At 36.8% G+C, this 26091-nt stretch overlaps 2 protein-coding genes across 3 annotated transcripts; one reads left to right on the top strand and one right to left on the bottom strand.

Annotated features, from left to right (window-relative positions):
* Window positions 1–223: 223 nt before the first annotated feature.
* LOC306884877 (casein kinase II subunit alpha-like) lies at window positions 224–16740 on the bottom strand. Of its 2 annotated transcripts, XM_079441105.1 has the most exons (14): window positions 16635–16740; window positions 14395–14465; window positions 8552–8682; window positions 5685–5796; window positions 4536–4637; window positions 4336–4386; window positions 4169–4228; window positions 3496–3579; window positions 3077–3187; window positions 2832–2933; window positions 1839–1939; window positions 1599–1747; window positions 972–1061; window positions 224–890 (listed from the first exon to the last, which is right to left on the bottom strand). In XM_079441105.1, exons 3-14 carry the CDS (start codon window positions 8650–8652, stop codon window positions 772–774), a joined length of 1182 nt encoding a protein of 393 aa, XP_079297231.1. In that variant the 5' UTR covers window positions 8653–8682; window positions 14395–14465; window positions 16635–16740; the 3' UTR covers window positions 224–771. The 2 variants fall into 2 exon arrangements, with proteins under 2 accessions (XP_079297231.1, XP_079297232.1); XM_079441106.1 differs by lacking the exon at window positions 14395–14465 and having other exon boundaries at window positions 16635–16690.
* Window positions 16654–25760, top strand: LOC306885817 (uncharacterized protein; the record flags this gene model as incomplete). The annotated part of the gene is made up of 11 exons (XM_079442600.1): window positions 16654–16792; window positions 20056–20101; window positions 23651–23709; window positions 23928–23960; window positions 24043–24075; window positions 24172–24207; window positions 24780–24812; window positions 24936–24971; window positions 25087–25116; window positions 25480–25512; window positions 25603–25760. The coding sequence occupies 11 exons, from the start codon at window positions 16654–16656 to the stop codon at window positions 25758–25760; spliced, it is 636 nt and encodes a 211-aa protein (XP_079298726.1).
* Between the last annotated feature and the right edge of the window lie 331 nt (window positions 25761–26091).

The raw sequence follows: 26091 nt of genomic DNA, 5'->3' as shown, positions 1-26091 counted from the left end.
ATTAGAATAATATTATTATTCAAATATACTGTAGTCTATATTTTACTTTACATGTAGTATTGTAATAAGAGTTCTGCATTGATGACTATTGTAAATCATTATCAAGTGAAGTTGCTTTTTGTCAGTTATTAGACCAAACTGAAGATAATCTTGGCTAAGTTCAGGAAATGCTTTGTATTAAATGTATAGAAATGTCTGCTTTTAACCTTTTTTTTTTTTTTTTAGTAGAATGCACATGAATGCCACCACAAAGTCATAATCACAAATTAGAAACTTTCTTTACTTCCAAGTTGGGGGTGTTTTAAAAAATATATGGCATCTGTATTATTGGTAAATCGGTTGAAATTAAACGTTTGTTGTTTTTTAATTTACAATAAAATTACTTTGGATAAGAGCATCTGCTAAAAGCATACATGTAAATGTTATTTGCACCTTGATATTAATTCCTCAAACCTGCAGAGTAACAGCAACTGTTCAAGTAACAAACGGAAGCCAACATAGGGACATATAAAATAAATTTTATTATCCATTTTTCTGAATTTCTACACTGTAGTGGCTTCTATATAGACACCATCATCAGGAAAGACTGCCGGACACTGACGCAACATAACTGTCTGCTGTGTGTCCGAGCTTCAATATATAATTATTGTATGGAAAAAAAGAAAAAAAAAAAGGAAAAAAAAAAAAGAAACCTAATTTAGTCTCTCTTTTGTTTGTTTACACTCAACATAAAAATGTGGCCCAGGGAAGAGAGAGCATGAGTGAGTCTGTTCAGGGCTGGGCACCAGTGGCTGCAGGAACCTGTGTGGCAAGAGCACCGGCAGAGATGACGACAGGAGAACCTGCGATGTTGGCCATCGGCTGGGACGAGGACATGGATGTGATGCCTCCTACAGGCAAACAGACACAATGGTTTGTCAGGATGTGTGAATTCTCCTAATGTGAGTGCACTCAGAAAGCACATGACTGACCTGTGATCATACTGGACGTGCTGACTGGAGTGGAGCCAGTGGACAGTCCTGAAGTGGAGCCCATCCTCGCCTGTTCTTTCACAATGGGATCTGACACAAGACATGATGAAATTAATGTTGCATAAACTGAGGCATAATCAGTACAGTACAAACTAAAAGGAAAAAAAAATAATTCTGCTTCCACATGACAAACACTTCAGTTCTTACTAAAAGGTGATTCACACCCTATGATTTCCACAATACAGGAAATGCGGATGGAATTACGGAATTCAGTCATAAAAATAGAATTTAAAATGATGAACAGGGATCGTCACGGAATTTGACCATTTTTTAATTTTAATTTTGTTGCGTTAAGTCGTTATTTTTATATTCTTTGCGTACAAAAAGTATTTCTCACATCATAATAGTCAGATTGAACCACTGTAGATAGATGGACTATTTTGACAATGCTTTTCATACTTAACTTGACAGTTATTTACTTGGCAGTCAATTGGACAGTCACGAACCTCCCTGTTTTTATCCTAAATATCTTTTGGAACCAAGCTTTAACGGGTTTGGAACGACATGGGGGGGGGGTCATAACCCTTTAACCGCTGTAATGTTCTAAGACAGAGAGCAGACACTCACAGAAATAAGGGTGCTCCATGGCCTCGCGCGCGGTGAGACGAGCTTGGTGGTCGTAGCGCAACAGTTTGTCCAGGAAGTCCAGAGCTTCAGTACTGACCAGGTGCTGGTTCTCACTGTGGACAAACCGTTCCCACCTTTTCCGGGAATGTCTGGAGAAAGAGGAGGAATGAAAGAGATAAAAAAAAATATTGCAGTTAAATAGTACTACATGCATAAAAACAATCCCATCTCTCAACATACCTTCCCAAAATGTCATTGAACCGTGGGTCGAGCTCAATGTTGTATTTGTCGATGTAGTCGTAGAGGTCCTCTGTGCCCAGAACTTTGGCAATCCGTACAAGCTGGGAAAAGAGACAGAACTGGTTAAAAACAACAGAGGGCAGCAGCCACCACTCGACAGATCAAACCATCTGAACAGAGTAATGCAGTCATGATTATTTTTGCAGGCCAAACCAGAAATTAGCATCATCCTGGTTTCCTTGTGTTAAAATCACAAGGAGGAATTATTGATGCATTTTATGTATTTTTATTTATTAAAATCACAAAGGATATTACTGATGCATTTTATGTTGTAGAAAAAAACATGAAAATATCTTCAGCTTGTGTTAATTTATTTTCATTAAAAAATCCATTCAAAAACCCATCGGCTTTGAGACAACAGAAGAGCTTTTGCTAAAATTCTATCTCCTTTCCAGGTTTTAGCCAACAAAAATACATCATTCCTGTAGCATTAGTAGTAGTATATTTTTTATTTAATGTCATCTCAGCATCTTGTTATTTTCATGGCAAAAACAATTAAAGAAAAATACAAGTATAAGAAATACAATAAAAACCAGCAAACAAACAAACAAGTTATATTACATTAACATATGATAAAAATTCTAACTTTTTCTGACAAAATTATACTAAACTCTTTAGGTGAATTCACTTCATAAAGAGTTTTCTACATACATTAAAAGCGGGACAGTCTGCGTGTAGCATTATTCCTACTACAATTCATATACTTCTGGGATTGTGGGAAATATTAGCACTTAAAACATGCACAGTTGCTAATTTCACAGTTGCTAGCACACCAAAGCACATTCAATTACATGCTACGATTTGAGACCAATAAATTGATTTTACATTTTATAAGATCTATATTATGCAAATTGTGATTAAGCCATTAAACTGATCACTTTAAAACAGCATGGCAACAATGAATATTTGAAAAAGCCTAAAAGCAGGTCTCACCTGATCATAGTTATCGTGTCCATGGAAAAAAGGCTCTTTCCGGAAGATCATACTCGCCAACATGCAGCCTAAGCTCCACATGTCTAAACTGTAGTCATACATCTGTGGGACAAAAGCAACATGAGCTATAAAAGATGTGCATGTTTATTTATGCGATGCTCGAACATATGCTTTTGATGCTCAAGCAACAAACCAACCAAAGTCTTGTTTATATCCCTACATCTCATTTCTCGTGTCATTCTCACCTGATAGTCCACCAGTAGTTCAGGTCCTTTGAAATATCGAGACGCCACCCTGACGTTGTACTCCTGACTAGGGTGATAAAACTCCGCTAAGCCCCAGTCTATCAGACGCAGCTAAACGGCAAAACACACACAAACACATAAGAATCAAATGCAATTTAATGAATGATTCATGTGATTCGCTCAACATCTCACATCAGCGTCAGTGTTGACGCAGAGAACATGCAATTTGTAGACTTTTAAATTCAATCTTGGTCAAACGTGCTTGACGTCACAGCAGCGAACAATGCTTCTCTTTCACTACAGCAAACTCTAATTTTTGATTGGTGCATGTAAGCAAGCTCATCTTTATTCAGCCAATCAGACTTGCAGAATGAGATGGCGTAACACAATTGCTGATGAGAGTAATAAATGGGCAGTACCTTTTTGTGTTCATGGTCGATCATTACATTGTGTGGCTTCACATCTCTGTGCATAATTCCCATACTGTGGCAGTAATCCAAAGCCTGAGAAAGACAGAGATACTCTTAGAACAAGACATTACAAGTGTCCACATCTTCTGACCGATAAACCCTTTACTTAAATAAAATATATAAAAAAAATATTTTCTAGCATACCAAGAAGAATTCAACAATTAAAAAAATATATAGAATATATATTAAAGAAATTCATACAATTTCAGAATGGAATGAAATTAATAGAATCTTTGAATACTATCTTGAAAAATTACCCAAAAAGAAAATGGTCTACCAGAATTTACACCACATTTACTATTACTCAGATCAATGTGTTTTTTCTCACAAACAAAAATCCTTTTTTTATTTACTCCCACACAACTGACTAACAGCGAGTATACATAAACAATGTGCTATAACCACAGCAGTAAGAAGCTACTGAGTAGCACTTATAGGTGAAGTGTGTAACATCCGAGTACCAAACTACTAGTACCAAACAAAAACAGATACATAGAGTTGAGATTCCCTGTTGTTAGCTGATGAGGGGAGAGTTTGAAACGCATTTGAAAAACAGGCAAAATGGTATAAACAAATCAAATTTAGGATTTTTACAGATTTGTGATAATCAGAAAGAACTTACCTTTAGGATCTCATACATGTAGAACCGGATGTCGTAGTCTGATAGCGTTTGATACAATTGCTGCATGAGAGAGCAAGAGGATGCTTGAGTTTGACCGAACTGATTGTTTTGTATTACATTTATTTGAGGTGGCAGAATTAATTAAGCAGACATGAGAAGTGATTTACCTTGAAGTCTGTGTTGTTCACATGTTCAAAAACCAGAGCTGGGGTTCGAGACTTCAGGGAGAAATGCAAGGGACTTCAGTTAGAGACACATTTGAAACACTATGTAAGTACATGCATGCAGCTGCACAACTTCGATTTCACATACTGCATTCTTAACTACATTATTATACACAAAATCATCTTGAAGAAAGCCAACTGACCACTGGATCCTTGACAATGTCTAGAAGTGAGATGATGTTGGGGCCGCCTCTCAAATTCTCCAAAATTTTAATTTCTCGCTTGATTTTCTTCTTCTTTACTGGCTACATATGGAAATAAAGAAAAAAAAAAAGCAACACAAAATCATTAAAGGCTAAATAAAACTTAATTTGCAACTGCTTAACTTCCTAATGTGACATTTCAGAATTTAACAGAATATTCAGTATTCAATAAATAATGTACAATAAATAATTTCCACTCATTTATGATTTAGGAGTTGTTTTTTTTAAGTAAAGAAAGATTTTTTTTATTCTATAGAATTTAACTTAATTTTAAAACAGATTATAAGTGTAGAATCTATTAAATTTAAGGATGAATATTACAGTAAGACAATATTAACATATTAATTTTCTTTTTACTTAATTTTGGAGCGTTCATAAAAAGTGGGTTATGGGATTATTAGTTTGTTATTTTTCACAACCAACCACTGGTTACATCAGCCAAAAACAGTCATTTCACTTCGATAATGGATTTGAAAAGGAACGGCTTCGAGAAATGTCAAGCCAGACTCAAACTTAGTTGCCGCCACAAGCACAACTATATCATCGCTCCATTCAGAGATATCAAGAATGTAAATAAGCTCAATTTTGATTTCACGTAGTCTTGCAGTATAGATGAATTTGACGCAATGACATCCAATCTGACTGAGTCTAGACTCAATTTGTGCGGCTTCATCCTTCGTGTCTCCAGACAGGGAAGTTCATTGCACACAACTGGCTACATTACAGGACAACATGCTAATCTTCAAAACTATTTATCACTTAGCTTGAAAAGAAGCTCTCAGTTCGTCGAGTGTTATCGCTAGAATCTAGAGCTTTCTCTGGTTAAGAGGAGGAGGGGGCGAGGAAAGAATTCTCCAGGCGCCCGTTCATCTGAATGCCTGCCAGCGGCTTCTGGTTTCGATACCATCCGCTGCCTACCATAACGTAAACAGGCTTATCTCAGCAGACGCTCTCGTCAACTACTTGGAAAATGAGAAGCTGGAGAGAACGTGAAGTCCTGGGGTCTTCACCGTCCCACTGAACTTAACCTGACTTGACTGAGGTCAGAATGTTGTTAAAGCTGTCTGGAACAACAACAACGCTCGTCACCTTGAGTATTTTGACGACTACTTTCTCGTTGTTTGTGATGTTGATGGCTTCAAACACTTCACTATATTTTCCTCTGCCGAGTTTCCGCACCAGCTGGTAGTCATCTTGATTCCTGTTAACAAGACCGACAGCTGTTATTACAAGTGCAAATGAAACGCCAGTCCAGACAAATAAAGACATCAGCACTGTAGCCCTGTAGAGAAATATTTCACACCACACTCTGTGATGCCTGAAAACAATCCTGGGACTCTGAACTGAACGATAACTAATATGTGACCCTGGAGCACAAAACCAGTCTTAAGTCACACAGGTGTATTTGTAACAATAGCCAAAAATACATTGTATGGGTCAAAATTATAAATTTTTTATTTATGCCAAAAATCATTAAAGACCATGTTCCATGAAGATACAGGTGCATCTCAATAAATTGGAATGTCGTGGAAAAGTTCATTTATTTCAGTAATTCAACTCAAATTGTGAAACTCGTGTATTAAATAAATTCAATGCACACACTGAAGTAGTTTAAGTCTTTAGTTCTTTTAATTGTGATGATTTAGGCTCACATTTAACAAAAACTCACCAATTCACTATCTCAACAAATTAGAATACTTCATAAGACCAATAAAACATTTTTTTTTGTGAATTGTTGGCCTTCTGGAAAGTATGTTCATTTACTATACATGTACTCAATACTTTATAGGGGCTCCTTTTGCTTTAATTACTGCCTCAATTCGTCGTGGCATGGAGTTGATCAGTTTGTGGCACTGCTGAGGTGGTATGGAAGCCCAGGTTGCTTTGATAGTGGCCTTCAGGTCATCTGCATTGTTGGGTCTGTTGTCTCTCATCTTCCTCTTGACAATACCCCCTAGATTCTCTATGGGGTTGAGGTCAGGCGAGTTTGCTGGTCAATCAAGCACAGTAACACCATGGTCATTGAACTAGCTTTTGGTACCTTTGGAAGTCTGGGCAGGTGCCAAGTCCTGCTGGAAAATGAAATCAGCATCTCCATAAAGCTTGTCAGCAGAAGGAAGCATGAAGTGCTCTAAAATCTCCTGGTAGATGGCTGCGTTGACTGTGGACTTCAGAAAACACAGTGGACCAACACCAGCAGATGACATGGCAGCCCAAATCATCACTGACTGTGGAAACTTCACACTGGACTTCAAGCAACATGGATTCTGTGCCTCTCCACTCTTCCTCCAGACTCCAGACCTTGATTTCCAAATGAAATGCAAAATGTACTTTAATCTGAAAAGAGAACTTTGGACCACTGAGCAACAGTCCAGTTCTTTTTCTCCACAGCCCAGGTAAGATGCTTCTGACGTTGTCTCTGGTTCAGAAGTGGCTTGGTAGCCCTTTTCCTGAAGACGTCTGAGCGTGGTGACTCTTGATGCACTGACTCCAGCTTCAGTCCACTTCTTGTGAAGCTCTCCCAAGTGTTTGAATCAGCTTTGCTTGACAGTATTCTCAAGCTTGCAGTCATCCCTGTTGCTTGTGCACTTTTCCTACCCAAATTCTTCCTTCCAGTCAACTTTGCATTTAATATGCTTTGATACAGCACTCTGTAAACAGCCACACCTTTCAGTAATGACCCTCTGTGACTTACCCTCTTTGTTGAGGGCGTCAATGTTCGTCTTCTGGATCATTGCCAAGTCAGCAGTCTTCCCCATTATTGTGGTTTCAAAGAAAGAGATTGAAACTCAAATGTAAATATTATAATATTTTGAAATACTGATTTTTGACTTTCATGAGCTGTAAGCTCTAATCATTAAAATTAAAACAAAAAAACTTTTGAAATGTTTTACTTTGCATGCAATGAATCTAAAATATGAAAGTTTCACTTTTTGAAATAAGTTACAAGAAAAACTTTCACTACATTCTAATTTATTGACATGCACCTGTATTTTGTAAATTTCCAACCATAAATATACTAAAACTTAATTTTTGATTAGTAATATGCATTGGTAAAAACTTCATTTAGACAGCTTTAAAGGTGTTTTTTTTCAATATTTAGATTTGTTTTGCACCCTCAGATATCCAGATATTCAAATACTTGTATCTCGGCCACATATTGTCCTATCCTAACAAACCATACACCAATGGAAAGCATATTTATTCAGCTTTTATATGATGTATAAATCGCAATTTCAAAAAATTTACCCTTATGACTTTGTGGTTCAGGGTCACATATGTGATTGATACACACGTAAAGCTTTCATACTAGTTAATCAAATGCCATTAGTTTGCTACTACTGTTGTTTTACTGAACAACAAGGCCATCAAGACCCCTGTGATGTGCTCAATTCAGTTGCACTGAATAAAGATTGAAAATGGCCTAAACACGTAATCGAAAACTTCCGATTTATCTTGCAGCCCTAATTCTGGGTTATAGTTTCAATAAACTATAGAAGCAGCTCCAAGAAAAATGGTCTCAGAGTTATTTATTTAGATAACCTATTTCTTTATTACTGAACATGATAACAATGTGTAAATTAATAAATAAAAACAATGATACAAGGGTAGGTATTATATTGTAAGGTAATGCAATAATATAAATCAATACCTAACTTTACTGGCACAGTAACACCCCTTTTTGATTCACTAATGAATCATTCAGAGCATTTCTGAACCTGCTGTATTCAACAAAGCCAAAAAAAAAAAAAAAAAAAAAAAAGAAACCAGCCTGGAAAATACATTTTTAAATGTACAAAGATATTTTCAGGTTTTCTATGAGCGTGGTAACGCTGTAATTTCCTTAATTTTTGTGATCTTCAACCATCCTGATGTCATGTAATGTAACCCGACTGCATAAATCCAGACCTGGTAATACCACATTTATTCTTCCATGGGAAAAAAAAAACACTCACCCCCACTCTACGACGTGTGATTCATAGTCCCAGTATTCCCGCGGTCTCTGTGTGTTGACGTCTGGATAAACGCGAGATCGACTCGTGACAGGGCCAGACATGATCTGGATGTGTGGCTGCTCCTGTCAGGGCTGTGAACACACCAAAAAAAAAAAAAAAAAATATCAATACAGGGACAGCACTATCAGGCCAATCTGCATCCTTAAGATCGACTGAAATAAAAGGCTTGGGGCCTGAAATCTGTGGCCTCATTTGCACATTGACTTGGTACAGAATCAAAGGGAAGATGAATCTACAACTGGGATGTCTGACTTCACAGGCCTCCGGCCACGACACGGACCCCTGACTGTCTGATAAACTGGATTAGAGTTCTGAACCTCTGCCCAGATAGAGGAAAGGTTTAATCTAGATGCAAGCAGAGCGAGGAAGACTCGACCACAACAGTCCAAAAGGTGTCAGTACATTCTTTCAGGGTTGAAAACACACAAGATGGCTTAAGAACACAATACCGTTTTCTTTGAGGCTTTCTATACATTTGGATTAGATCAATTAGAGTTGTATACTCTATATATAACAACAGAGAATGCTGAACATAACCAGAAATGAGCTCCAGGTGGTTACTGGATTTTTCCAAGGTCGAACTTGTTGGAATAATCCAATCAGAGTAATTTACCACCCAACCCTGCATCTCTTTCACCTGCTGACCTACCTGATACAGAGTTTGTCATTGTGTAGCAAAAACTATCAAGAACACTCCAGGTCTTCCAGTAAGTTAGGTAATGAATAACAGCTACAGGGCTGTGGGTGGTTGCAACTCATGTCTCAGCTCCATTTTTCATTAATATTTTATCATCCACCAGGTTGAAAATAGGGCTGAGCGATTAATTGCATTTGCGATATGAAAAAACACGATTTTTTTCAACCGCAGAGGCTGCGATTACACTCGGTCACGTGACAAGAGAGTAAAGAGGTGTGTTCGACTTGAAGATGGATCGGTGTATGACATCAAAGTACGGCGAGAGAAAGCATAAGGAGACGTCCTCTCTCTTATAGCTCTCGCAGTATTTGATGACACACAGCGATGGGTCCAGCTGCGCTGCTTCAAGTCAAACACATCTAAGCAGTCTTCAGAGGAAGCATCAAGTTGGCACACTATGTTGCCAAGTCCGCAGTTTGCGTCTTACATATCATGCAGAATATGTAAGGTTCATGTAGCCTACAAATAAAAACATCTAAAAATGTATCTTTTATTCTCCAGTACTGAAAGCAGAACCGATAAGGGAGCTCTCGCAAATTACCTTTTTTGTTTGTTCTCTGTCATTTCGAAGCTGAAGTTACGTTACGTTTTTCTTCAGTTTTAATTTGCCTAACTTTCGATCTGACCCTTTTTAAATGGTGGGCGTTAACGCAGTTGGCTAGAGCAGTGCTGATCGGGGAGAACGGAGGTGCGCTCACTCTATTGGTTAGTAAGACCGTCACTCAAGGCTGGCAGTCATATGCTCTGGATCAGAGTAATATCTTGTCCACATCGTAGGCTTTGCGATTAGCAAATCGCAACGTCTGAAATCATGATTGCGATTCGATTAATCGCACAGCCCTATTAAACAAAACATTTAATTTTAGTTAGATTTTTCTAACTAAAGAAGTAGGTGGCATCAAGTCACTGTTAATAAGAGAGTCATTAGGATTGAACCAAATAATTTAAACGGTTGATTCATTCAGGAACGAAACACGGTCATGCTGCTCAGAAACACAAAACAGCGCTGTTTGGAATTATTTATGTTGGTGAAAAGCTTGTTAAAATTGCCACTTTTAGGGTATAAGCCAAAACACTCTGTATTTGAGTATGTTGCTTTAATGCAAATGTGCTAGTGCTCCCAGAGAAGAGGGCAGAGCTTCAAGAGCTCCAACTCCGCATTAGCAGTGCTAGCCTTTGCAAATAAACATTCCCCTATTAGTACAAGCCTGTTATCTTTACAGAAAACATACTCCGTTTCAAAGTCAGTCATCTAATTGTACTGTGCATAATAAATTCAAAAATAATTAATTATTGAATTACACAGACAGGGAGCACGGCGGGATAAAAATAACAACATAGCTGGTCTCATGGTGCATGGCATGCTATCACAAACTTTATAAGTCCGACTCGTGATTATGAGCTCAACAAACTCAAGTGATCGACTCCCGTTGCTTTCATATGCAACTTTTAACCACCACAATCCTATTCACGATCATTAATGAAGACAGCACCAGTGAAAACAGACAGAGACGATGGTAGCTTTAGCATCATCAGCCTTACAGAGTGCCAAGAAGCTCTTCCAGAAGGGCAATTTGAAAAACAAACATGTGATACTTACTTTGTCTGGAGCTGACGTTTGCGCACGAAGCGTTGGTATTGATCCCTACACGTATTGGGGACTTTACCTTAGACAATGAAACTTAACCACAGTGTCCTCAGCGACTCAGATGGAGGGAGTCTATCAGGGCTGCAGCGATTCGCCGACGTCATCGATAACGTCGATTATAAAAATAAGTCGATTAGCATGGAGTGCATTGACTCGTCGCACCTTTAGCCACGCCCATTGCACGAGCCTGTAGTTATCCCTACTTAAGACTGTTTTTCTGCCATGTTTAACAGAAACAAGACTCTAGAGCAGAAGGTAAAGGCTAGTATAGCAACATCACTTCATTGAGCGTTCATAGAGCATTCTATTATTATACGCATTTAAAATCTTTGTTACTTGTTTAACTGTGTGATGGATAGGACAAGCCTCAACTGGGCTCATTTATTTAAAAACGGGCTGTCAACTGTGATAAAACATCCCGGTGTTATGACGCCATTTTTGATTCTGTTCCTCTAGTGTCCTGAATGCGGTTGTGACTTCAGCTGTTCATTCATACAGATTCAAGCAGATGTTTTAATCTGCTGAATAAATAAAACATTTCAAGTCTCTCACCTGTAAGCAACTGCTGTCAGTCCCAAACAGTAACTGTGAATGCAGTCATAATGTGCATTTCTATTGATTGTATCACTGCCCTGTAATTCTCTCTTTCTTTTTTATTAATTATTTGTTATTTTTATTTTTTATTTATTGTTATTATTTTCTCTTTCTTGTTATTATTATTAATTTTTTTGTAAAGTATTAATTATGAGAAAACGTTTGCATAAAATAAAAGATTAATACACTGTAAAAAATGGAACGGGCTATTTACTTTAAAAAAAAATATGTTAACAATATTACACAATATTTTTGAGTAGTTTTTAAGGCTTGGTTTTTTAATGGAATCTATCTGAATAAATCATGTAAAATCTCCTAAATTACTTAATCTACGACACAATGAATTTAATATAATTAGTGAAATGTGCTCATTTATTTTAAGTTGATTCTCAAAAGTCTGTGACTTTGAGTGAGGCCTGTTTGTATTTGACCGAGCTATTTTGTACATTTAAAAGACCGTATATAGCCAAACAGCTCAAATAGGAAAATACTTGAGAAATACTGGAAAGTACTGCACTAGCAAATCTACTGCTCATTGAACAAGGCTTAATGCCTCAGAGGAGTAGTATCCATAACCATAAGCTCTACTCTTCTGCACAATGGTAACTATTGCACTGTGCAATGGAAACTTCAATGTACCAGAAACTCTTTCAAATGTCAAACATAACTGAACATTAAACATTAATAGGTGCTTCCCTTCACTCAAAAACACAAAATAGCATTTAATTTCAAAATGTACTCTCCATATCCAGCCATATGCAAAGCATGCTGGGAACTAACAATCATCTCTAATATAAAACTGCAAAATTGGGCTAATTCTGTTAAGATAAGTAGTAGGGATGGGCGATATATCGCATGCGATATGCATGCGCATCTCGTCAGTAAAGCCGGTTCCTTGGTTAGCGCTAAATCTCCATCACCTGTTTTCAAATGGAGCGGCATTTAATACACGGAGCCGTAGTTCACTGACAAGCTACGCAATTTGCGTTCATTGTCGAAGGCGATATATCTGCAATAATGAACGCGATATTGCGTAGCTTGTCAGTGAACTACGGCTCCGTGTATTAAATGCCGCTCCATTTGAAAACAGGTGATGGAGACTTAGCGCTAATCAAGGAACCGTCTTTACTGACGAGATGCGCATGCAACCAGATGCGATATATTGCCCATCCCTAATAAGTAGGTAGTGTTCTTATTTTTTTTAGTTTAGTCAGTTCCTCAATTCAAGCCTCAAAACTGCTGAAGTTTCCTTTAAAAAAGTGAGGAAACCACATCTCTTGGTTTTATTAGTAAAAAGTCCTCAATATTTTCTATACAACACTGAATCACAATTTCTTTAATGAAATACTCACTATTTTTAATCACCTTAATTTTTTTAATGAAAATTACAAGACCCATGATTCATTTTTTTTACAGTGTAGCAGAATTTACTGTTATTATTTATTGATAGTTTAACTAAAGAATTCATCAACTGATAAGAAAATAATAAATAGATTAGTCGACAATAAAAATAATCGTTAGCTGCAGCCCTAGAGTCTATTAGTGCATCCCAAAACACAACACTTGAAAAGCCTCCTTGGCGCTGACATTGTGAATCTCCAGCAGCTACATCAAGTAATCAGTAGTGGCGGAGGCAGACCACAGCTTCTCACTCAGGGCTGTGTCTATAATTATAGGGCAGCGTCACAAATGGGCGGGTGACTTTTTCCCTCGGTGACGTGAACAGAGGGAGAATCTGAAACAGCTCGTTTTGAGAGACCGTTTATGATTTTTTTAGATTATTAAAAAATGAGTGGGTGGATTTTTGCCATTATAGGCCGGTTGTTTTCACACACTGCGGCCACACAACTGTGTTCAAACACCTTATAAAAGTAATTTTTGCATAATAGGTCCCCTTTAATGAACAACCATTTTGATACAGTACTGGGATCGGTGCTGTAACGGAGACTGGCTTGCAGGACCTTAGTGTGATTAGATTTCATCTGTCTGTTCTCCTGTAATTTGCCTTAACTGCTTGAAAAGGAAACCATATCATCCTTTTTCGACCCCAACTCCATTGTGAAGCCATCTTGGAGACAATTTAGACCAGAATCTGCTTAAAAACCATTCAGTTCCCTCTCAGAAAAGTTTCATTCAAAATTCATCCTCCTAAAAGCTTCACAAATGCACATTCAGAAGGACATCTCTGACCATTGCATCATGTCTTTTGCTGTTTTTTAAAGGTGCCGACAAGTGTTGTTTTTAAGATGGCATATTAAGTTAAAAACAGCCAAACTTAAAAATAAAGTCACGTTCCATCCAGCTGATTTTTAGCATGTCTTATGTAAATCCTGCTTAAGTAATCCATCAGATCAGAGTCAAATAAAATCATCAAATGAAACCAGTCTAATTATCCATGGTTTCCCTAAAACCAATAAATCAACTAGTCATTCAGGCAACTCACCAACTCTTGATTTTTAAACATATTTGGCACATCCCTATTTATGAATGCTCATGAAATCAAGCAGGGACAGTGGAACACAAACACAGTGATGGTAAATGGCATGTATGGGAGTCTACCATCAGAAACAATGGATAATTTTGTTTTGCCAGATGGGAATTTGGTTTGATGACCATTCCAAAGATTCCTGCCTCCCCCGACGGCCACCTCAGAAGAGCACTGAACCTGATATCACATGATTCACAAAGCCTGTATTCAGTAGCAGCCATTACTCGTATCTCAGACCGAAAATTACATGATCTAATCTACAGATGGACGAGGACCAAATATGCAGACGCATTTTAACTCCTCAATGTGTCAAATGAGGTTTCAAAGAACACAATGGACATTTAACCCTGACTCACCTAAAATTGTACTTGTGGGCAGCCTTGGGGAATCTTGCGATGATTTTACACGAGGGTGACGCTCCAAACACCTGCAAGGCAAAGCAAAACAAATAACTAAAGAATCGCCACTGACGTCACTATTTGATTTGCATTTGATTTGATTTGTTTGTTTGTATGAATAAAACCTGTTGTGTGCAGCCAAACCGAGCCACTGGCAAACTCAAAGTAACATTTGTGTTGAACACACCAAGTGATGATGCAGTCAAAAACACAATCATAAACATTCATTAGGAAACATGCTGCCATTTTCCATCTGTCTGTCAGAACTGTGTCGATCTCAATAACTAGTACACAGATAGCAAATCAAAATCTACACTGGATCTCACTATAGGATGTAACACAAGGGCATCTGCAAATTTAAGACATTTTAAGACCTGCACAAATAAAATGAATACCGTTTACCATAATGAATTTGACTTATGTAACAATGTGTCAAAATATACAAATCAGAGGTCGACTGATTGCATTTCTTCATTAGAACAGGTTTGGAATGAGAATCCAAACAGCTGATAAAAACACCACAACAATCCACACCACTCCTGTCCATTAGTTAGCATCTTGTAAAGCGAAAAATTCCTTCATTACGATATTTTGAACGTCAAACCATCGCTTCTGGTCCACAATCCATAATAACGCTTACTTCAGTCAAAAGCATTGTCCTCTCACATCTAAATCCACTGACATATTTGTAGGGGTGGGCGATATATCGCATGCGATTGTCATGCGCATCTCGTCTGTAAAGCCTAATTTATCTAATAATTTATCTGAATTTAAGACATTATGGACTATGTGTGAGCTATGAATTAAACAAATAAACAAGATGACTGTAAACGTGTTTTGCTCAAGTATACAGACAGTCAAGGAGCTTTTATTAGAAAACAAATCTTGTGTCCAATCTAAAATTTAGTTTGGTCATATTTAATATAAATTTCCTTTAAATAAGCATACAATAGTATTTTCCAACCACTTGCCACCACGTAGGTCCTTCCTGGAGATCGATGTATATTCAAACAAACATGAGTAGAATAAACCGAGACAAAGCAGGATGTGTGTCAAAACCTAGTGAGCCTTAGCTAGGTAACATTTTGGGCATCACAGACATGTCTCATACAGGATGCTCACACCTTTTGAATAATGACTTTACATGCCTAGAACATTTTACGCAAGACTGCATTCACAAAGACCAATGTCTGCCCTATTAAACATTCTAGAGCTGAAAAGAATCCGAAAAATACATTGACTGTTGAAACAATGACCTTAAAATCACAATTTTGATATTCCCAAGTATTCCATCATTGTTGGAGCATTCAGTCTCAGTACTTTTAAAGCAATAGAAGAACACTTATTCTGCCAATTTCCAATGGTCTGTATTTTTGGCCAACACAGACATGTTTTAAATTTGTCTACAATGCCTAAAAACGCTGGCTAGATAGTTAGCGCACTAGGCTTTTTTTCTTAACCTATGCTTTGGGATCAGAGCCTCCATTGATTAACCCATCAAAGCAGTTCACCACAATGCAGAACGATACTAGATAAATATGTAAATATAACGGCTTTCACACAATTAAATATTTAACCTCACATAAAGCAAATTAATTTTGATAAAAAGAACTTAAAAACCTCCAATTGAATTAAGTTGACTGCATCTCAATGAAATATCCACCAATGATCTTAAAGCATCATTGGCAGCCTTTACAAAAACCACACATGATCCAAACAGGGTGTTAAATATTTTAAAGCCTTTATGAAGGTTTCTACAGATTTATGACGGAATAAGAGCTTAAATATAAGAATAACGACCAAAATCAGACATGGAGCTCAAACCCTCATTCAGATCAGGATGAAGAGCATCAGATAGGAGCTAAACTAACAGCCTGTCTAAATTACACACACTCGTAACCACTCAGCTAGTTTATTTTCAAATAAATGTACACTTAAGCACATCCACGACAACATTTAAACAATTCAAACCCCATCAAATCATCGAGTTTCTATTATATTTCACTAGCATATCATCACGTTAGCCACAGCCATGCTAACGCTCCATCATCTACACAAACATTTCAAAAGACACGAGAGGGCATAATACCTCATATAAAAACCCCTCATCTTCCTTAAAATGATTTAAGGATCATGTATATGTTAGAAGTTTGTAGTGAAAGACACCAAGTATTAATATAAAGGGCGGTTTGTATTACCTCTCAGCTCTGTGTTAATATGGCGGCGGCGAAGTTAGCGCGAGGAGACGCGACGCGACGCGACGCTCTTCCGGTCCTGCAGGGGGCGCGTTTCAGCAGCGCTCTCACTGATCCTGGCTTCCGCTCAAAGACGCTGGATTTACTGGTCCTCCCACTCTGTGCACAGGCTTATGATTAACTTGCTTATATTTTAACCACATTTCACATCCATAAATGCATGTTTAATATTAAAAACCCAACGTTTTGTTGTTGTTTTTTAACTGAAGTATGTAGGACTACATTAGTCATGCAAAGTATTTATTTCTATATCCGATTCCCTTATTCTAAATTTTATATTATTACTCCTCCCTGGTACTTTTTTATTTATTTTGTAGATTTGTATTTGCATTTGAGCAAAAGTGCATGTATAATATTAAAGTTTATTAAATTAAATAATAATATATTAGCTCTGCACAGACAATAGAGACTGTGTTCAGAAAGAAATGGGAGAACATTTTTAGCAAAGCCATTCAGTTTTGCAGCTGTGGATGATTTTCATAACTCGGTCTTTCTTTCTGTAGCCTAATTAAGAATGAACATAATGCATAAAGATTATTGCATGATCCAGAAGCCCTCAAAACTATGAAAACTATTTTTATATTCAGTCCTTATAGCCTCTTGAAGTTTAACCTTAGAAATGTTTCAAACATTTTCATCTAAAAGTCTCTGTACACCTGGTTTTGTTATTTTTGTATTATTGAATGTTGTTGTTCAATATTTAATATTCAGTATTTAGTATTTTATGACCTTTGGACAAGAAAGCAAATTAACCTGTTTGTAAATGTATTTGTTCTTATATTGTGTACATTTATGGTGTGTAATAATTAATATTTTTGAGAAGTGACACAAAGTATAAGACCTGCATCAAAGTGCACAATGTAGGATTAAACGAAAAAGATAATAAAAATGACAATTCATCTGTTTAAAGCATATTTTATATAGATGTAGATATAATGCATTCTGATTGGTAACACATTAATATCCCCATAGATAGGAATGTTGACATTACAGGTGAGTATATCAGAATGGCATGTTGCTTCAGCCAATCATATGTCCTGTTGATCATCATGTGACTTAAAATGGACCATATGGGATTCCAAGAAGATCTTTTCTCTCTAAATTGTCTTTGGCATTCTCTCCATTAATTAAGACGACTGAATTACAGCCCTGAAGTGGGACACACCAGAGCACAGGGAATATTAGCAGGCTATGAATGCCTGTCTGACAGCTTAATAGATAACTGTCAAGAAAACTGGTGTTATGGGCTAATTTACCTGATGACAGCTAACTCATTTGCACATATTTAACAATTCATAATCCGAGGTAATGGACACTTAGACTCAACAGGTAAGTGATGGAAGAACCTTAATTGGTTCTGAAAAAGGATTCGACTTCATCTGAATGAAAAAAAAATAGTGGATTTTAAAATATAACAGCATGTAAACTGTACTACTGTATAGGCATAGATTTAGATATATCCAGTGTTCTTTTAAAATCACATCGAGATTATTCATAATATCGTTTATTCATCATTCATCTTGTTCAGCCAAACACAACCTACTGTTGTTGATAATCACAGCATTATACAATATGACTTAAAAAATTGCTGAAATATTAATTAGGAAGTCTTTGTAGTGCAATAACGGAGAAGTAAAACTAGCTAAAATGCTGAGTAATTGTCCACAGATTATTCTTCCCACATCAAGGGGCATCAGAGAGGTCTCATGTGATACTCTGCCTATATTAAAAAGCTATTCAATCCCATCAGCCTCTGAATAAATCCTGTCTGGTATGTGCTGGTTAAAGAGTGTCATTTTTCATGATGATGGAAGGCAATGGAAACTGCTTTGAAATTATGACAGTTCATTTACCAAGCTGGCAGGGACTGCTTACCAACCAAATACACAAACCTTGGTATAGCATTCATGTTTTGATTCTAGACGGAAATGGTGATTCCAGCAAGGACACGATTTCAAATCATGTTATTGTTGTCATGTTCATATATAGGTTGTTAAAGATAAATGGTCATTTGTGTTGACACTTCCTTTTGAAACAGGAAGTAAGGGTGGGGCATTTCAAAGTTTAATAGCCAAAAGGTTTATGTCACAGCATGAACCATCTGCGCCTTTAACAAGAAAATGTCAATTTTATTGAGCAAAATGCTAAATTCTAAAATCTGCGAGTGCAAGAAAAAAAACAGTGCATAATTTTCTTCTTTAACTAAATTAATGTAGGTTTTTTTACAGTATTTTTTGTGTTTTGAAGAGATTTAATAATTTTGTTTTAATAATCATGGTACTTAATATCCATCTCTAAACTATGCACAACTTATTTCAATATATAATAAAATTTGTATAAAATAAGATTTCTAGATAGTACCACAAAATTTAGTTCTGTACTATGGAAGCCTGTTTCTGCAACAGAACACACATATATATATACATACACATATACACACACATATATATATATATATATATATATATATATACATACACATATATACACACACATATATATTGATATAAATCAATCAATAAGGTAATTGTAACTTCAGAAGTCAGAATTGCAAGATATAAGCGAAGAATTTTACGTTTATTCAGGTAACTCGGATTTCTGACATTTTTATCTGAATTCTGAATTTACATTTTGCAATTCAGATTTTTTTTTAAATTGCAATTACCTTTTTTTTTTATCCCGTGGCAAAAACAAACCTCCATAGTTTACAGATATAATTAAAAAAAAAAAAAAAGTTTCTATTAAAAATTGTTTATAGGCTGGCACAGAAGAAATGATTTTAAAACAGAAAAAACACTTCAGTTTTATTTAAAATGTTTAATCTATTGATGGCTTTTCTCTGTAAATCGTGACCCGTGCCACAACAAACAGAGGTTTCTAAGTTCAAGCTGGTCCAGATAGTCCTGTAACCCGAGCGAGCTTGTGCTCTCTAATGTAAAGTGCCGCAGAGCGTTTCTTTTTTCCGTCAAGCATGAGAGTACGTTCTGTACCTCACGATGCTAGCAATTTCCTTTCAGCCTCCATGTTTGAAAGGAAAATCCAGGGGTCCCGTGTGCCCTTGGGCCTTTTTCACATACACATGTAAATCTGACCTTACCAGCTTTCAAAGACTTCCCTCGCGAATGTGTTTCTTGAAAAGACAGCTAAGCGGCCATAATGTGGCCTAGTGAGGGATCCTCAACGGTTAATTATCCATTTACGCTTTTAAAGAGAAAAATCCTTTTAGCGTGCACACAGAGGACTTCTTTGATAGTAGGCAATGCTGCTCCTAAATACCAGAGTGGAGGACATGTCAAATGTAACTCTATTACACAGGACCACTTTCTCCCATTATCAAAACTCTAACCCCTGTTCTGCTCCACAGCGGCCCGTTCCATTTTACCACAGGCGCCCATAGAAATCCAGGAAAGGTAAAACCCAGATGGGTAGACTTCCTGTCTTGTCTAGCGACGGCCCATTCATTTCCATTGGCAGTAGTTCCGTCAGATAAAAGGGAAAAATAGCCAACAGATCGAATGTGCTTGGGACGTACAAGGGATTTAGTCTTAGCTGTGTGAGTATGGAATTTCCGCCTTCATTTTAAGACTGGAATACATGACTTTTGCTCAGATTTTTGCCCCGATTTGACAGTCGATTTAGCAGAAAATCATGTAGTGTATTATGGCCACAGATGTTTTTAAGCAGCTTTTCGACTAGCTCCTTCATTTGCATACGATTGTCTCATTTTGCCCCCTAGTGGCAGTCACACAGAACAGATATGACATGATATGCAATAAAAAGTATCTTTTCCATGATGGTTTCATCCAAACCATCCAGCGATATTTGTGGAGGCCCATTTCTGACTTTTTATTGCAGTTCTGAGAAAAAGAAAAAAAATCTAAATTGTGATATATAAATTCAGAATTTGAGACATTTTTTCTTGCAATTCTGAGTTTGCATCTCGCAATTCATTTTTTTCTCCACCACGAAATAAGGAATAAAGATAATCGTGACTTTTCATCACACAATTGACCGTTTGCAAAAACCCACCCACCTTAGTTACTGTTGCTATGTCCGACAAGCCAAGCCGCTCTCACACTACAAATCATGTTCTCACACAGTAAAAAATACAACGCAGAGCAAAAAGGAAACTGACAACACGCCGACAGACAAGACAGGGCAGGTTACATTCTGTCACAGAGGGAGTTTTGGTTCCTTGCCGCTGTCGCCTCTGGCTTGCTCAGTTGGGGACACTTAATTTCTAGCGATTATCGTCAATTTGATTTCACAGATGCTATTTAAACTAAACTGAGCTAGACAATGACATCTCTGAATTCAATAATGAAACGCCTTTAACTGAAAATTGAGTGTTTAATCTTATTTTTATACATTACTGACACTCTATCCTCCAATTTGATACTCTTAAGTGCTTTGACACAATCTGTATTGTTAAAAGCGCTATATACATAAAGGTGACTTGACCTCTGGTATGAAACAAGGTTTCAGCTTTCAAATTTTGTAATTTAAAAAAAATTAAACAAATACTGTTTTGTGGCTCTTTAATGTGTTGTGACAGATTGCTGTAGCACTTCAGTTCAAGCGGCACACGTGAACCGATATACACATTAATGAACATTATTTCAACCGCGGAAAGATGTCAATATACAATTTATCAAATTTAAGTCCATCGACGTTAATCTACTCTCCTGTCCGACTTGTTTGTTGGGCAAAATGGTGGATTCAGCATTATGATTGGTCAGGTCGCCCGTCAATCAAGCTCTCTGTCAATTGTAAGTGTAATTGTAAGTTTATATCTCACAGTTATAAGTTCTTTTCTTAGATTTGCATGAAAAAAATTCTGAATTGAGAGAAAATGCTGAACTGTGATATATAAAGTCAAGATTGTAAAAGATAAAGTCCGAATTGCGAGACAAACTCAATTTTGAGAAAAAAAAGTCACTATTACCGTTTTTGTTTATATCCATGGTGGAAACAAGTATATGATGCCTAGTTTTAAAATCTGTTCCAATTTTAAATGCAATTGTTGCTATGCAATATAATTCAGTATTTGTACATAATTCATTCCGTAAATGATCAAAAAAGCAGTTTTTGTCATTAGAGCTTTGTTACGTCATAGATACATCTTGAATCCCGACTTGTTATCTGTAACCATTTACAAAGTCATCAAGCGTATGACGTCCGTTTTAAAATCTGTTCTGATTTTAAAAATCTTTCAGCCATAATGGCGTGTGTTCGTTGCTATTCGGTATTGTTCGGTAATTACAATTGTTTAGGAAATGATCTTGAAATTATCCAAAAAAGCAGTTTTTGTCATCACGGAGTCCCCTTTGTTACATTATAGCAACATCTTGAATCTTGACATTTTATATGTAATAATTTACAAAGCTGGCAAATGTACCAAGCCTAGTGTTTTAAAATCTGTTCCAATTTTAAAAGTCGTGTAATATATTCCAGCCTTAATAACGTTCAATCATTGCTATTTGATATCATTCAGTAATTAGCATAGTTTTGGAAACGCATTTCGAAATGATCCAAAAAAGCAGTTTTTGTCATCACGGAGTCCCTCTGTTACATCATAAGTCTCCAATCCCGACTCTTTCCAAGTCTAAACCTGACCTTGGTGTAAATTTCCAACCTTTCTGGGTAAATTCCCGACCTTTTGGTAACATTTCTGGAACTCGCTGTATGACAGGTCATGCGTTCGGCCCAGGATGTTACCCGACACTGTCTTTCTCTCAAAATTAATCTTGAGGAAAGCTAGAGGAAAAAAAGTGGAATTTCCTGAACACAGATCCCAGAGTCTTTCCCGCAGCAGTGAGCACTAATACCTCTATCAGCAGCAACTTTATCGCTGGCATCTTGACAACAAGAGGCCAAAAAACAACCGCCATTTCCCCAACACCAACCTTTTAAAGAGGAAAATTTGTATTTATGCCCTGCCAGCTCGCTATTGATTTACAGAGCAATTAGGTTTGCATTTCTCCCCAAATACTGGCTTCAGTGACCCAGGGAATCCCCACCATTGAGCGCCTTTCAGCACCACACGATCGGCAGGTCATGCGGGGCAAATATGATGACCTTGCCGTTGTGCTTTGCCTGAACCCTCCACTGACAGGACTTCTTTTTTTGTTTTTGGAGGAGAGGAACTTTTAAATATGCAGCAGGTAACAAAAGGTTCTCTGTGAGGTAAGATTTTCCCTGACGGAGAATCTTTTAGTGGGAATGTACATGGGAAGGAGATATATGAATCCTTACATTAAGCCATGCAATTAATGTAATCCAAGATGAAGCCGTTTTTTCCACGTCTTCTCTTTCACAATAAGAGACCCTCCCCTCGCACATTCTCAATGGCCTTTGAGGAGGTATAAAAGCCTTGACGGCCGCTGTCGCCACAGGACCAGTTCAAGTGCAATACTACATTGTGTACTGTACACCGCCGGACCCTGTCTCTGACCTCCAGCCATGCTGACCAGGTAAATCTCAACACCTTTCATAACGCAAACACATCCAGATCACTTATTATATTTTCACAACTTGTGTTTCCATTTTAATAATACTAAAACAGAATGTGCAGGATAATTGTGCGTTTGTCACTCTGTAAAGAAGCAAAGCTTGAATTACTGAAAATTCCACCAAATTCATTTATATAGTTATTATTAAATAATATTATATTTGCTATTATTTTTTTAACATGCGACTGAATGTAGTAATTTAATATAAACACATACTACGACTATAAAATCACATTTTAGAGCTGTTTTTAAATCACTATAGTTGATTGTTACATTATATCATTATTAAAAAATAAATTATTAATAGTTTTTAATAAATCCATAATCATTATATTGTGTCAGTGGTTTCACTACAAATAAAATGTATGCAAAACAGCTCCTTACCTGCTTGTTTATAAGTCAGATTTATTTAGTCAGGAAATGATTTGATTGTTTATTTTGTCACAGGAACATTCTCATCCTCTGCTCATTAGCACTGGTACTGGTTAAAGCGGACCTTGAAGCAGGTGAATATTTTTATCCTGTAATATAAGAGAGTTAACAAAAATAAGTCACAAATATTATCTACAATAGAATTCCGAGTTTGGAATATCTCTCAAGAAAAATTGAGTGTGTATAGTCTTTATTCACAGTTTATTGGGATAAATCTGTATATTCTATGTATGTGGAATTTGAGTACGATGTGAATTCTTTAAAAACTAAAAACTGCCACTGAACATTGCAGCTGAAGGAGGGTCCCAAGCCATGTTTGCTACAGGTAAATCTAAAATCAGTAACATTAAAACATGTTGCCAAATGCAAATAAAGCTTTGACTAAGAATCCCTCCATTAATCCACAGATCCAGATTCAACCTCAGATGAAGCTCCAACTGGTGAGTTTTCACACACGTCCTCCGTTCTGGAGTCACAGTCTGTAGTATGTCAGCCGGATAGACTCTTACTGCAGTGTTTTGTGTTTTCGTTGACAGAAAGCATGAACCTGGTCTCACCCGACCTGCCCAATGGTGAGTGATCACTGCTTCACGTGGTAAGACGGGAGCTGTTGAAAGATGGTTTCTCGTGAACTTGGAAGGATTTGATTTGTGCACCAGACTAGCTGATGTTCCTGATAAACAAGAGAGAATGATTGCTAGTTTAGCAAGAAACAATGTGTGCTGGGTTGAGGCACGTCTGACATGTTGCCCTTAGGGATAAACTGAAGGTTTCAATCCATTGCCTAATTTAGCACACGAGAGATCAACTGTTTTAATGATAAACTTCTTACTCTATAGTTCTCTCTCTGTGTTCTGGTGCTTTAAAAAAAAACAGACACCAAAACATCTTTTTTTATATATCTAAAGAGTTAAAGGCAATTTGAGTTTGAGACTTAACTCAAGATCTGTTACAAGTTTGCCATCTAGTGGAGTCTAAACCTACATACACGTTTTAAAAACTTTTTTTTCTATTCTGATCAACACAGAGGAATTTTCTTGCTCTGAGGGTTCAATTTGCCCTGTATTTAATCTGAGTACTGTCTAAAAGAAATAGTTAGACATTAAGAGATTTCGTTTGTGATTTCTCTTTCTTATGGCTACAGATGAGCTTCTATATTACAACAGAGCAACTGCAGGTATAAGAAAGAACTATGCACATTAAATACATAAAAAGCATTGATTCACCACAACTTTGACTAAGCATTTAAACAATTAAAAATAAATATGAAACTTATTTTAATGTCAAATTGTGCAAGCAGATGCAAGCAGCACCAGTGCTGAGGCAGGAAATATTGGTGAGTATCAGATATATTCATAGAAAACATATAATAAATAGTAAATCATAGCTCAATAATTTATAGACCAAATAATAGAAAATGGTCCAAAAAATGATGTTGAATTTCTTTTCAGCACCTCAAATAAATGACGTGCCCAAAGCTGGTAAGTCATGTTTATTATGTATAATATTTCACCAAAATATAGTCTGAAATATTTCAATTGCTGCAAGAATGTCCAAAATGTCCAGCTCACGTTTTTAACTTTTTTTATGCATATTTGTAAGATTGCATTACTTTAATTGAATGAAAATTAAGCACATTTTCTTCAAACATTCTCATTACTGCAATCAATAAGAAGTATTATATATATTTATTTTTATCTTAATAATCCTAAAATCCATGTTAATGCAAAATGTATTTTTTTAATAATTGCTTGAAATTTATTATAACTTATTTTCCTAAATTAATTCTGAATTGCATCAAAAATCCTGTGTGACTCATGCAGGTTTTATTTTTTAATCTTTAGATGCAGCTAAATCCAGCATGGAAGAGCCTGATGGTGAATGTCAAATCATAAACACACACATGCAACCACTGAATGGTTCTCAAAGGTCTAAAGTTTCTGTCTCACCTGTTTCCATGTGTGCAGAAGATGAAGCTCCAGACTCAGAGGAGGTGGCAGCGGTGGCTGTGAAACCTGCTCCGGTCCCAGTCCAGCGTGAAACCAAATCCCATAATGCATCAGCACGCAAGCGAAGCAAGCCCGTCTCTGCCTCAAAAAAGAGATCAAGAAACCTCCGTCCCTGAGTCGTGAACTGTGGCGAGGGAAACGGAGCAAAGCTGCAATGACAAGGCAGTAATAGGAGAAGGAGAAAAACAAGCGATATAAATGTGTTCAGTGGCATTTTTTTGTTTTTGTTTGTTTTGAAAATCTTGAACTAGACTTTATTTTCTGTGATGTACTGATCCGTTTGTGCGTTTGACTGTGTGTTTGTGTTGGTGTGAATGCTTTTGACCTCTGTTAATGTGAGCTACACGATTGTGCTTGCCAAATATTCTTCCAAACTTTACCCGAGGCGAGGCTGACGTGGACACTTTATATAGGATTGATTTCAGATCAGACTATAAGTTAAATCTG

The sequence above is a fragment of the Barbus barbus genome (genome assembly GCF_936440315.1).
Source record: "Barbus barbus genome assembly, chromosome: 19".
Lineage (NCBI taxonomy): Eukaryota > Metazoa > Chordata > Actinopteri > Cypriniformes > Cyprinidae > Barbus > Barbus barbus.
This window is presented reverse-complemented; position numbering and strand designations above follow the sequence as displayed.